This window comes from Trachypithecus francoisi, unplaced genomic scaffold (genome assembly GCF_009764315.1).
Source record: "Trachypithecus francoisi isolate TF-2019V2 unplaced genomic scaffold, Tfra_2.0 Lachesis_group3, whole genome shotgun sequence".
NCBI classification, from domain to species: Eukaryota; Metazoa; Chordata; class Mammalia; order Primates; family Cercopithecidae; genus Trachypithecus; species Trachypithecus francoisi.
The window spans coordinates 45,723,698-45,737,426 of NW_022681468.1; the positions used below are offsets into that span (position 1 = coordinate 45,723,698).

A 13,729-nucleotide genomic window follows, 5' to 3' on the forward strand; every position below is an offset into this window, starting at 1 on the left:
TCTTACAGTTACTCAAAAAATATTTTTTTGTATGTTGGCATTTGTATAGCAGTTTGTTAGAGTGCTAAGTGCTGGGGATCTCATAAAATAAATAGGCAAGGTTTAGGTCCTCGTATAGTATACAGTGGGAAGGCAGGTAATACTTAGATAATCACACAAAACCTTACAGACCATGGTTATGTACTACAATGGAAAATACAGAGTGCTGTGAAACTAACAGGGGAACTTGGCCCAATACATGGGGAGAGGAGGGTATCAGTCAAGGGAGGCTTCCTCCATGGACCAACTTTAATGCGAAGATGGGGATGCTAGGGAAGGAAAGAGGAAGATGGAGCTTTCCAGGCAGAGGGGATAGCAAGTGCAAACGCCCTAAGATGGTAGGTTTAAGGAAGTCATAAAAGCCGAGTGTGGCAGGAACACAGCAAAAAAGAAGGAAAGTGGTACCGAATGAGACTACAGAGGAAGCAGGGGTCAAATCATGCAGTGCCTCACAGGAAATATTAAGGATTGGGGTCCTTATTCTAAAATAAATGGGGAAAGCCAATAGGATTTTTTTTTTAAGAGACATGGTCTCACTATGTTGTCCAGGCTGGCCTCTAACTGCTGGGCTCAAACGATCCTCCCTTCTCAGCTTCCTAAGTACCTGGGACTACAGGCACACGCCACTACACTGGCCTGATTGGAGGAGTTTAAATAAGTAAGTGGCATGAAGAATTTTTTTTTAAGAGCATTATGCCTATCTGCCTACAATGTAGGGACTGGATGTGGGAAGACCAGTTAGGACAACAGTGACAACAGTAGTCCAAAGAGAGGATGAGAGCCAAGATTCAGGATGGAGGAGGTGAATGGATGCAAAGATAGTCTGCAACTAAAATCCGTAGGTCTTGGTTGATGAATTGGATGTGGACTGGTGGTAAGGAGGAGGGATTTATCAAGGAAAACTCTTAAGTTTTTGGCTTAAAAGCTAGAAGGATGGTTCTACCATATTCTGAGATACAGAGTATTAAGGACCAAGTTTTTCAGGGGAAGTAGGAAGAGGATCATGCACCCATTTGATGCACCACTGGCACATGAAGGAGAGATGCCAAGTAGCATGGCATGTAGGTTGGGGCCACAGACATAATTTGAATAATGAATATATAGATAATCTTTCAAGTCCTGGATGTGAGTGAGATGGGGCTGAGGGGGGAGTCCAGAGGAGCTGAGAACAGGGCTTTGATGAACTCCAGCATGTAAAGGCAAGTGGAAGAGGATGAAATGGACGAGGAGAGGACACTGAGAAAGACGAGGAAGGAAGGAACCAGGAGAGTGCAGTCCTTCTGGTCCTTCTGAACCATCCACTTGCTCACAGTCCTCCCTTGTGCTATTAGCCCCTCCTCCCCTGATGAAGTTTAGTCTCCAGAGCATGGCCTACAAGGCCCATCATAAGGTGGCCCCAATACACTTTGATCATTTATTTCCTTCTTCACTCCCCATCTCCAATATCCTAGAATTCACACACTGCTCATTTTAACACTAACCTCAAGACTTTGCACATGCATCAAATGTTCTTCCCCTTTCTTCTTTTTCTAAAAAGTCTAATGTCACCTCTTGTACAAAGTCTTCGTCAAGAAGAGTTAGTTACCTCCAAATAATTTCACTCACATATTTTTAAGACAATATTTAGGACACTGTAATATACTGTGTTGGCCTGTGACTTAAGCTTATTTGGGCTGGGTTTCCTATCTTATTTGTTGTTTCCTAAAACTAAGCACAATCTTAGAAGATTGTGTTTGCTAAATAAATTAATGTATGATAATTATATTTTTGCCTTGATTGACAAAATTAAGATGAAATCAGTCTAGATTAAGCTGGGGTTGACAGAACCCAAGAGGACATTTGGCAATATCTGAAGACATTTTTAGTTGTCACAGCTGGGAGAGGTGCTACTGGAATCTCGTAGGTAGGGGCTAGGGATGCTGCTGAACATCCTACAGTGTATAGATGGCCCCTGCAATAAAGAATTATCTGGCCCAAAAAGTCCATGACGCTGAGGCTGAGAAACTGAGTTTTGGTTTGCCACCTTAAATGTTCTTCTATTTATACTGTAAATTTCCTGTAGGATATTTTTTCTGAATGAAATAAGCACTCCAAATACTAATACCATTGATTCTAAGACCTACACATGTACTAGTCATTCTTTAGAGCAGTGTTTCTCAAATTTGTGCATCAGAATCACTGGGAGGGCTTGTTAAAACATAGGTGCCTGGGCCCCACCACAGGAGTTTCAATAGATCAGGGGTATCCTATGCACTGTAGGCCTCATAATTTGTATGTCTCAAGGTTTCCAGGGGATGTTGATGCTGCTGGTCCAACGTCCATACTCTGAACCACTGCTTTAGAGAAGAGCCCAGGGTTAGTTAACCTAAGGGTTTATCACACTTTTCCCCATTAGGGGCTGTGCCCAGAAACTTGAGATGCAACTTCCCTGGGTAGCCCTGCCTTTCTTTTCCCTGTATCTCCCAGCCAGATACCTGGAGCTGCATCTGTGATGATTGCCAGGCTGGCAGCATCTTAGACTCAAAACACACCCCATTCCTGAGAACAGATGAAGGCTGCTAGCAGGACAAAGCACCAATCCCTTTCCCCCCATTTATCAGCCAGTAGGGGCCTAAGGTCCAGGCCCATGGAAATGAAGTAACATCTAAAGAAGATGCATATCCTAGCTCCTCAGAGCACCTGTATCAGAATCACGTAGGGGGTTTAGAGTCATGGGCCCGTCCTCAATAATTCTGTCAGCCAGGGAATCTGCGTTTTATGAAGCTCTTGACATCAGTGGTTCTCAAAGTGTGGTCCTGGAACCAGCATCATCATCACCATCGGTGAGCCCGTTAGAGATACAAATTCTTGGGCACTTCCCCAGACGTATCCAAAACGCTGGGGTTGAGACCTCGTCACTTGTATTTTAACACTCCCTCTATGTGAATTTTCTGTTAGCTCAAGTTTGAGAATTATTGGTTTAAATTAGTCGACTTCTCAAGTTGAAGATGTCTGGATGTAGACTTCTAGATTTTTCTTTCACTTCACGTTCTAGATTCCTTTCCCACCTGTATATACCAAAAGCACCCACAGGAAGCAAAGCACCCCCCGCCCCGCTCCCTAAAAGGCCTGCCTGTAGAACATTTGTACCCTACAAAAGAGAGCAAGAGTGAACTTTCGCTGAATGTGGTCATTTGTTTGCATGCCACTCACGCTTTATCTGGCCGGACAGTAGTCCCTGAGCAGGTAGATCTGGCACTCTCGTAAACCCGAAGCCTCCGGCCAGTAACCTCCGGAGGCGCAGTATCATGGGCCGGCTTTGCAGCTGGTACTGGATTGGCGTCCCGCCCCGCGCTCCTGCGTAAACACGCGGTTCCCTCGGCAACGTTCGGAACACACGTCAAAGGCTCCGCCGGGTCCCCAGAGACCGCCACCCCTCCGGCCGAGCCCAGCACCCCGCAGCGGCCGCTAGCCCCCGGCCCTGAGCCACCCCTCCGACCTAGCGGCCGCCGCCCCCGCTGCGGGATGAGCAGATCCGCGGCCGCCACTGGGCCCCATGGAGGAGCCGCCGCCGCCGCCGGCCCGCCCACCAGCGAGCATGGCCTTACTGGGCAGCCCGCACCCCGGCGCCCCCTCCGCGGCCGGCCCGCCTGGCGGGACTTCCTCCGCGGCCACGGCAGCCGTGGTCTCCATCAGCACCGTGGCGACCGCGGTGGCCGCGGCGCTGGGGAACCTGAGCGACGCAAGCGGTGGCGGCACAGCTGCCGCTCCCGGTGGCGGCGGCCTTGGCGGGTCCGGGGCAGCGCAGGAGGCGGGGGCGGCGGTGAGGCAGCTCCTGAGCCCGGAGGCGGCGCCGCTGCTATCGCACGGAGCTGCGGTGGCGGCCCAGGCGCTCGTCCTCCTGCTCATCTTCCTGCTGTCTAGTCTGGGCAACTGCGCGGTGATGGGGGTGATCGTGAAGCACCGGCAGCTCCGCACCGTCACCAACGCCTTCATCCTGTCGCTGTCCCTATCGGATCTGCTCACTGCGCTGCTCTGCCTGCCCGCCGCCTTCCTGGACCTCTTCACGCCGCCCGGGGGCTCGGCACCTGCCGCCGCCGCGGGGCCCTGGCGCGGCTTCTGCGCTGCCAGCCGCTTCTTCAGCTCCTGCTTTGGCATCGTGTCCACGCTCAGCGTGGCGCTCATCTCGTTGGACCGCTACTGCGCCATCGTGCGGCCGCCGCGGGAGAAGATCGGCCGCCACCGCGCGCTGCAGCTGCTGGCGGGCGCCTGGCTGGCGGCCCTGGGCTTCTCCTTGCCCTGGGAGCTGCTTGGGGCGCCCCGGGAACTCGCGGCGGCGCAGAGCTTCCACAGCTGCCTCTACCGGACCTCCCCGGATCCCGCGCAGCTGGGCGCGGCCTTCAGCGTGGGGCTGGTGGTGGCCTGCTACCTGCTGCCCTTCCTGCTCATGTGCTTCTGCCACTACCACATCTGCAAGACGGTGCGCCTGTCGGACGTGCGCGTGCGGCCTGTGAACACCTACGCGCGCGTGCTGCGCTTCTTCAGTGAGGTGCGCACGGCCACCACCGTGCTCATCATGATCGTCTTCGTCATCTGCTGCTGGGGGCCCTACTGCTTCCTGGTGCTGCTGGCCGTCGCCCGGCAGGCCCAGACGGTGCAGGCCCCCTCGCTCCTCAACGTGGTGGCAGTCTGGCTGACCTGGGCCAATGGGGCCATCAACCCTGTCATCTACGCCATCCGCAATCCCAACATTTCGATGCTCCTAGGGCGCAACCGCGAGGAGGGCTACCGGACTAGGAATGTGGACACTTTCCTGCCTAGCCAGGCCCCGGGTCTGCAAGCCAGAAGCCGCAATCGCCTTCGAAACCGCTATGCCAACCGGCTGGGGTCCTGCAGCAGGATGTCCTCTTCCAACCCGGCCAGCGGAGTGGGAGGGGACATGGCCATGTGGGCCCGCAAAAATCCAGTTGTACTTTTCTGCCGAGAGGGTCCACCAGAGCCTGTGACGGCAGAGACCAAACAGCCTAAATCCGAAACTGGGGATACCAGCCTCTAAGACGGTTGGGATGGCCAGCTTATGAAGGCAAATTTCCACTCGCATTATTTAATGATGGAAGATTCTGGGGGAGAGTCGTGGATTTCATAAAGCCAAACATTTAAAGCTGGAGGCGGGGGAGGCTTACCACTTTCCGCAAACAACATAAAAGACAATGTCCCTTCTTCAAAAGTGCCAAAAGGAATGTAAAATGCAAAAATTAAAACAATCTTAAACCACATAACCAAGCATTGTGAACTGTAAGTGCCAAAAATGACAAAAATAACATTCACTATAACTGAAAAGCTCATATTACAGGACCACACTGTGAAACAAACAAAACATTGAATGCAGCTAGTATTGTTCAACTACCTAGAATTTCAGGAATGAATGGAGACCCTCAGAGCTGCTTGAAAGCCCCTCTAAATCGCTAGCATCCAACAAAACTTTAGCTTCTAGAGCTTGCACCTCTGACATGCTTTGGGTGCTTAGATTGCAAGTGGAAAAGTCTTATCCTTACACACATTGGTGCACTTCCTCACCCCACCCCCAATAACCTTTGTGGAAAATTGTTAATTCATTTAACTCATTTAAAATCATTTTAGGATTTTGAAAAGGTGGTTATTATTAGATAAAATTCAACCATCTGAAGGACAAATAGAAGTATGAACATAAATGTGTTTTTAAATGTTTTCCAAGATTATATGTAAAAATTAACATTCCTTCTACTAGCATCATATCCCCAAAATGATCTTCCTTGGAAAACTTTGAAGCTTTATCCTTACTCTAACCTGCTACTTTTATTTCCGATAAATTTTGGGATGCTGCTCAGAATGCTTTCACATTAAAAAAAAAATTTTCATTGTAGAAAATCTTTGTCTTTTGAGGTAAATTTGATTTTTGGATATAGCCAAAAATATAATTTGAAGTCAAGCTGATTGAATAAGGTGAGTCATGCCACTTTATTTAAATTATTATTATTTTTTTAAATGAGACCTCTATAAAGCCACAAGGTTGGGTTTCCTATGTGGCTTTTAGCTAACTGAAAACGATTCCAAAGAGAAATTCTATAACTATTTTGAGAAGCAGCCTCTTGAAAAGTCTATACTTGGAATTAGCATAGACTTTTCCGAGAAGATCTTACTCTTCTACATTTAGAAATTTGGTGTATTTTGTGTTTTTTTTTTTTTTTTTTTGAGGCGGAGTCTCGCTCTGTCGCCCAGACTGGAGTGCAGTGGCCGGATCTCAGCTCACTGCAAGCTCCGCCTCCCAGGTTCACGCCATTCTCCTGCCTCAGCCTCCCGAGTAGCTGGGACTACAGGCGCCCGCCACTTCGCCCGGCTAGTTTTTGTATTTTTAGTAGAGATGGGGTTTCACCGTGTTAGCCAGGATGGTCTCGATCTCCTGACCTCGTGATCCGCCCGTCTCGGCCTCCCAAAGTGCTGGGATTACAGGCTTGAGCCACCGCGCCCGGCCATTTTGTGTTTTTTAAAAGAGCTGATGGTTGCTTTATAGCTATGACTTGTCAAAGATAATGTAGTATTAAAGGGAGAATAGGTGTGGGACTATATGTAACAGGGTATTAAAACACAGGCATAAAGTTGGAGAAGAACTTCAAGCAAACTGAAAATGTCTTTAGAAATATGTAAATCAAAGATGCTTTTTAAATATCTATCTTAGCAAAAAAGATGGTTTTGCAATAATTCAAAAACGTAATTCAGGATTTGTGTAGGTGAACTTTCTAATTTTAAATACAACTATACACAGGATCATTTACTCTGAATTTTAAAAAATGTTATTTTTCCCTCTTTCTTTCCCTCCATCCTACCCCTCTTTTCTTCAATATTTCATAGCCTTAATTGAACAAGTTATTTACAGTAGATGTGAAAAGACATTAGCTGTTGTATGAAGATTTCAATGTGAAATAGCCAGCATTTTCTTCCTGTAAAGTATTTAAATATGTTTTTAAGTATTTCTTTGTTTGACAGGTGGGTGCATGTCATTATTTTGTAATCAAAGGTGGAAATATATGATTCATGTCAGAGCTAAAGATGTTTTAATTTTTTCTGCTTCTCAGTGTATCATCACAAATCAGACGTTTGTAAATTGTGTACTACACTCGATGTAGTACAAAGTAGATGAGATAATCTCTCCCCTCTAGCCCTTATTTTATAAAGCATATACAGACTTCATGCAGCTGTACTAACAAAAACAGGTATCTGTAGTATTTGACTGTTAAAGGCAAAAAATTGTGTATTTTTTGACACCGAGTCACTTTTGGGATTTAGAGAGAAATGATAAAGTCTTCCAATTTAAAAGATATCATAGAATAGGAAGTACAGTTGTGAATAAAGGGCAGAGAGTTAGAGATCTTAAGAGTAAGGAGGTGAATGTGTTGCAAAATAGTGTGTTGCCTGGGAAGAAGAATTGAAGGAAGGCATTGAAAAATAAACGTGATATAGAAAAAACCTACCTGGTGAGTGAAGGAAAAATCTGAGAGGTTGGAAGTGACAAGGTGATGGCAGGAAGAACTTTAAGGAAGAAAAGGAATTCCAGCCCTACCTCTTCAGTGGCAGGAAGTTTTAGGAAAAGCATGGCTTGTGAAAGAGACCGTTCTGTTAGTGGCTCTGAGAGTCATGGTAGGCAAGAATTAGAGGGGAAAAAGAGAAAGTTGTTCATAAATTACTGAACAATTTACAATGCTCTAAATTGTTTGTTTTTAATCCAAGGCTATCCAACTATTTAGTGGTAGAATTAGGATTTGAACTGCAGTCAGTTTGGCCTCAGAACCCCATGTTTTTTCTCTCTATTCCCACAGAATTCTACAGGTAAGGAAATCAAGAATAATCAGTTATGGTACTGTCATCATTATCATCATGATCATCAACTACCATTTTTGTTTCCTACTTTATATAAGGGCAACTTCCTGGGAGCTAAGGCTACTAAAAGGTAGAAGTCACGGTACTCATCTGCAGAGGGCTTACAGCCTCAGCAAGGACCTTGTGGCTTTGTAACAACAATCAGCCATAACAAGTTTACTTGTGGAGAAGAAAAGGTGTAGCATTTTCAGAAGAGGCTATCAGAGAAAAGAGATGAACTTGGAAGCAAGAGATATGCAGGTATAAGTCGGCCACCCATTTGACCCAGTGTAAATACTTAGACAATCAATACCTCAAAAGGTGAAGAAAGAATGATTCTCAAAATAATCTAAGACTTCGACCTTTCCGTGTGCTTACTATGAGTATGCAATTATAGTGACTTCGTGGGAAAAGGAGAAAGAAAAGCTATGAAATACTGGAATGGATTAAATATTGAGTACTATGTAAAGGCCAGAATGTAATCCTTCATGTCTCATTCTGCTTCCCGTTTGGGTATTTCATTTGGGCGGAAATAATGCAGCAACAGGTAATACTCTGTATAGTAGGTGTATTAGCTTATTTAATCCTTAGAGCAATCTTATGAAGGCATACTATATTATCACTCTCCCCACTTTACAGATGAGAAAACCAAGGCACAGAGATGTTATGTGATCACACAGCTAGTAAGTACTAAACATGAGATTTGCACCTGGCAGATTGGTGCCAGAAGTCATCTCTAAACTGCTATACTGTACTGCCTCTGTCTTTTGAAAAAGACAATGAGAAACCTGGGACAGTGCCAAGGAAGATAAAGACAACTATCAAAGGGATAGGAAAACAGCATAACATTTAAAAGAAAAGATTTTGTTTTTGATTTGGAAAACAACTATATATGTGTGTTTTTAAAAAAATACATATGAAGAGTTTCTGAGCAGTTATTTTCTGGAAAAATTCCACTCAAGATGACCCCAGTCATCCAACTTCCCCATTCCTGCTCCAGCACATCTGAACACCATTGGAGAAAAATTACAGAATCAGATCAATTAGTACCCCCTGCACTTAGAATCCATAGCCTTGCCTGCCCCTTCCACCCTGCTGGCAATCTCAGCATTTTCACGTGTCAGCTCACTCCTTCTGCCCCCTTTTGTGACCCTTCAAACTGTCTCCACTCAAACATTTAACCAACCCTAACCTCTTGGAATGTGACTTTTGTTGCTACTTCTCCAAGAAAATGGAAGCCATCAGATACACATTTCTTCATATTTTAGCCACCAAACCTAACTAAACTAGATTTGTACTAGTTCTCAGCTAAGTTTTCCAGTTACAATGAAGCTGGTCTCTTCTCCAGCCTCGGGAATCTCATGCTATCTATTGTTTCTGTTCCCTGGTATCCTTAGACTTCCGACTGAACCATATCCCTGCCATGAGCACTTAAGCATGCCCTAATCTCTCACTTGAGAAGAAAAATTCCCATTCTTCCCTCCTTTTCTCTCCCTCAGTTCCTTTCCGTCAGCTAACTCATCGAAAGAATTGCCTGTACTTTTACAATTGATCTAAATTCTAGTCTACACTTTTAGTGGTATAAGAAAGTAAGTAATTATTTTTCTGCAACTTGGCATCTTACTCTGCCAGATGGCAAAACTTAAGATGACAGCATCTAGGTTCTAGGGGCTTATTAGTGCCAATGCACTGGTGAACCTAAGTCCTCAACTGTCATCCATTCACCCTGGCATCTGCCAAGGCATCCATCAGTCTGTCTCTGGCCTTATATCCATGGCTTGCTGAGTAATTATTTCCCACTTAAGTCCAAGAGGACCCAGCTCAAATGACCACTTTAGAGCCCCTTTCTAACACAAAAAAATCATGACTCCACCTCAGAACCATAGAGGGCTGTGACCACACCCGTTAGGAGGTCACAGGCTGCTTTTTAAAAATTTTTCAAATATTTTTGATTTTTGATATATTTTGATATTGTTGGGTCAATAAATCAAAATTATACATAAAACATGCATTGGAAGTTCCACTTCTGGAATGGCAGTGAAGAGCTCTGTGGATCTCAATTAAACAAGTGTAACTGGTGAATATTATTTTCAAGACAATCATTTTAAATCTTTTTAAATTGTCCTAATGCATATAGAAAATGGAGAAACATTAATTGAGAAAATCTACTAAAACTCAGTAAGAATAGTGAGTCTGTGGCATTTGGATTATAACCCACTCACTCTCTCCCTGTTCCCAGCTCAGTATGACAGAGACTCCATTCCAGGTGGAAAAAAGCACAGGGCTCCTTCTTCTCTGAGATCCCAGGACTATCTTATTCTCCTCAGAGGGACAGGTTACAAGAACTTCACATCTCTCAGGCTACATGTTGCAGAGGTTAAATTCCAGGTGAGTGCAGCCAAGAAGTTGGGGATTGTCTTCTTCTACCTACCTCCCACTCATAGAGCAAATGCTTTACTAGGGTGTGGCATGCTGGGAATACTGGAGCCATGATTATTCTCAAAGAAGCTCATTTGTAGGACTGAGACTTCATGCTTGAACAGGCAAGCTGAGAAGACCAGAGGTTATGACCCCCCACCCAATGCCCTACTTCTGGAGCAACCATTCCAAGAAAAGCAGGCCACCATCCCTGCCCCCACAGTTCAGAGCCATGACTCAGAGAGTTTGTATAGGAGTAGAGACAGGCCTTTAGACAGCCCTGAAGCTGTCTCCAAGGGAACTAATTTTATTTAAAACAAAGTGTGAAGAAGAAGTTCAAGTCTGTGGGCATTCTCAAAAACAGTGGAGTTTTGGTGGTAAACAATTAAGAGGAGGCTAGAAACTTCATGAGAGATAGAAGCTAAACCATAGGCAGCTAGTTTACCAGAGAGAACTCAGAAAAGAGACAGCTAAAAAGAGCTCTCTTGAGGTCTAAACTAACCTCAAAACCTACCGCTGCAATTGGATCAGACCGTGAAGCAATTTATGCCCTAGAGCATTGTCAAAAACAATAAGGCAATTAGCAAATAATTGGTGACTCCTAACATCTAGAAGTGATCAGGAAAAGAGACAAACAGAGCCCTACTAAAGCCACTGTTCTCTAAGGGTGACTGTAGGCATACCCAAGGCTGTGTTCTCTGAGGAACAACACCAGAGGCTTCACACCACTGAGCAAAAAGACTACCCCAAAATAGCCCAGTAACTAAACAAATAAATAAACAAACAGACAACAGTAATAAGCCCCACAGAAGGAGGAGTAGAAACCTGTATCTGGAGCTGCTACAGAGTTGCTCCATGAAGGTTTTTCTTAGCTGTCTTTTTCCCTGGTTCTCTCTATTGAAAGTATCCAGTTTGCAGCCACAAGAACTATAAATATATGAGACATGCACAGAAATAGGAAAATATGAACCATACCCAGGAAAAAAAAGCAGGCAACAGAAGAAACTGTCCATAAGAGGGATCAGATAGCAAATTTAACAAACTCTTTAAAGTAGGCATTATGAATGTGTTCAAAGAATTTTTTTTAACTATGCTTAAAGAAGTAAAAGAAAGCATGTTGAAAATGTCTCATCAATAGAGATTAGTAAAGAAGATAGAATTTATAAAAAAAGAAATGTGGAAATCCTTGAGTTGAAAATTACAATAACTAAAATTAAAACTTAACTGCAGGGACTAAACAGTAAATTTGAACTGGCAGAAGAAAGAATTAGCAAACTTGAATATAGTTCAATAGAGATTATGTAAGCTGAACAACAGAGAGAAAAAATGCAGAAAAAATGAATACAGTCTCAAAAACCTTTGGGAGACCATTAAGTACATTAACATATGTGTAATGTGACTACCAAAAAAAAAAGAAGAGAGAGAAAAAAGAGCAGAAAAAGTATTCGAAGAAATAATGGTTGAAAACTTCCCAAATTTGAGTCTTAAAAGAATTAATCCACACACATCCAAGAAACTCAAGAAAGTCCCAAGTAAGACAAACACAAAGAGACACACACAGATAGCAAATAGTAAAATAGTAAAAATGCTGAGAGACAAAGACAAAGGAAAAACCTTGAAAGCAGCAAGAGAAAAACAACCTGTCACACACAAGGGATCCCAATAAGATTAACAACTGACTTATCAGAAACAGTGGAGGCCAGAAGGTAGAGGGATAACATATTCAAAGTGCTAAAAGAAAAAACTGTCAACCAAGAATCCTATATTTAGCTAAACTATCTTTCAACAAATATACATTAAAAGTTTCTTGCTTACATCTGCCCTATTCACCTTGTCCTCACCTTTCTCAGGCAACCACTTTTTATTAATTTTTTGTTTCTTTATGTAAAAGTAAGGAAAGACATATTAATTTTCTCCCTCTTATACACAAAAGTTAGCATACTATATGCACATTGATTTTTTTCATTTAACAATATATCCTGGAAATTGTTCCCTATGATATAGTCAAAGTTATTATTTTTCTAAATAGCTTCATGGTATTCCACTGCATGGATATATCAAAATATCCAAATATTTGGTAATATCAAAATGTAGCCACCTTCTTTTGATCGACGATAGTATGAAATTAGAGATAATTTTATACTATTGGAAAATGATGCTGCAGTGAAGCAACTTACACATAAAACATTTTGTATGTGTGCAGGTATTTCTATATGGTAGAATCTCATAGGTAGGAGTGGTGGTTCAAAGGCTAAATACATTTATAATTTAATACAAATTGCCACATTACCTTCTCTATAAGTTGTACCATTTTTCACTTCCACCATCAAGTTGTGAGTGTGATTGTTTCCCTGCAGTTTTGCCAATAGAGTGATTTTAGACTATTTACATTGTGGGTTACAACCAATGGTAAGTCATGAATTTAGTGTAATGGGTTATAACCAACATTTAAAACAAGCTGAAGTGGTGTAGGACAGAATAAAACATATCAGATTTCACCACACATAGTTTGATAGTTGTAAAATTCTTTGGTACTCCTCCCTTCAAATGATATAAACTAATTTTTTTCCCCTTAAGTGTGAGCTGTATTTAGTGACTCATTACTCTTTTTTTTTTTTCAACTCATTAGGGGTTGTCTCAACAAGCCAAAGGAAGAGCAGCCCAAGAATACCATCAGAGATACAGCTTTCCAGGCCTCCATCCTGGACTTGTAGGTTTTGTATTAACATACATTTGCTAGATGACTTGCACCTCCAGGTCTCCACTCTCCATTCCAAGAAAGAGAAAAGGGAGAATAAGGGCTTTTCCCAAAAAGTTTTGCCTTTCTAATGAGGAAGACATGACCTTCCCAGAGATGTCTGATTACATCGTATTGCCAGAACTATATCACATGGCTATCCTCAAGTGTTAGGGAGATTGAAAAATTGAAACTTTTTAGCAGAGTGCATTTTCTTCCCCCTAAATAGTGTTATGGTGATCATTTTGATGAATAGAATGTGGCAGAAGTGAAGATGTCTTAAATATTAGGGCAAAAAACGGTATTGACTGTGGATTTCTTGTTGCTCTTTCTCAGTTCAATTATTCTGGGGAAACTCAACTGCCATGTTGTGAGGACACTCCAGCAGCCCTATGGAGGAGCCCACATGGTGAGGAACTGAGGCCTCTTGCCAACACCCATATGAGTGAGCCATCTTGGAAGTAGCTCCAGCTGACATCTTAATTACAACCCCCTAAGAGACCTGTATGAGAACTAACCAGCTAATCTGCTCCAAGTTTCTGACTTACAGAAGCTTTGAGAGAATACTTGTTTTAAGCTGCTAAATTTGGGGCTAGCTTGTTACACAATAATAATAACTAATACACATAGTAGAAATAAGTATGGGTTCATAAAACATTTCAG

At 43.3% G+C, this 13,729-nt stretch overlaps 1 protein-coding gene across 1 annotated transcript; it reads left to right on the top strand.

Moving 5' to 3' along the window:
• Positions 1-829: 829 nt before the first annotated feature.
• Positions 830-13,475, top strand: GPR135 (G protein-coupled receptor 135). The gene is made up of 6 exons (XM_033187873.1): positions 830-5,313; positions 7,971-8,172; positions 8,551-8,594; positions 10,151-10,299; positions 12,959-13,039; positions 13,403-13,475. Exon 1 carries the CDS (start codon positions 3,575-3,577, stop codon positions 5,072-5,074), a length of 1,500 nt encoding a protein of 499 aa, XP_033043764.1. The 5' UTR covers positions 830-3,574; the 3' UTR covers positions 5,075-5,313; positions 7,971-8,172; positions 8,551-8,594; positions 10,151-10,299; positions 12,959-13,039; positions 13,403-13,475.
• The last annotated feature ends 254 nt before the right edge of the window (positions 13,476-13,729 follow it).

Bases quoted from the DNA above. Each gene is read 5' to 3' on its own strand.
- GPR135 (XM_033187873.1), top strand. From the start codon at position 3,575: ATGGAGGAGCCGCCGCCGCCGCCGGCCCGCCCACCAGCGAGCATGGCC.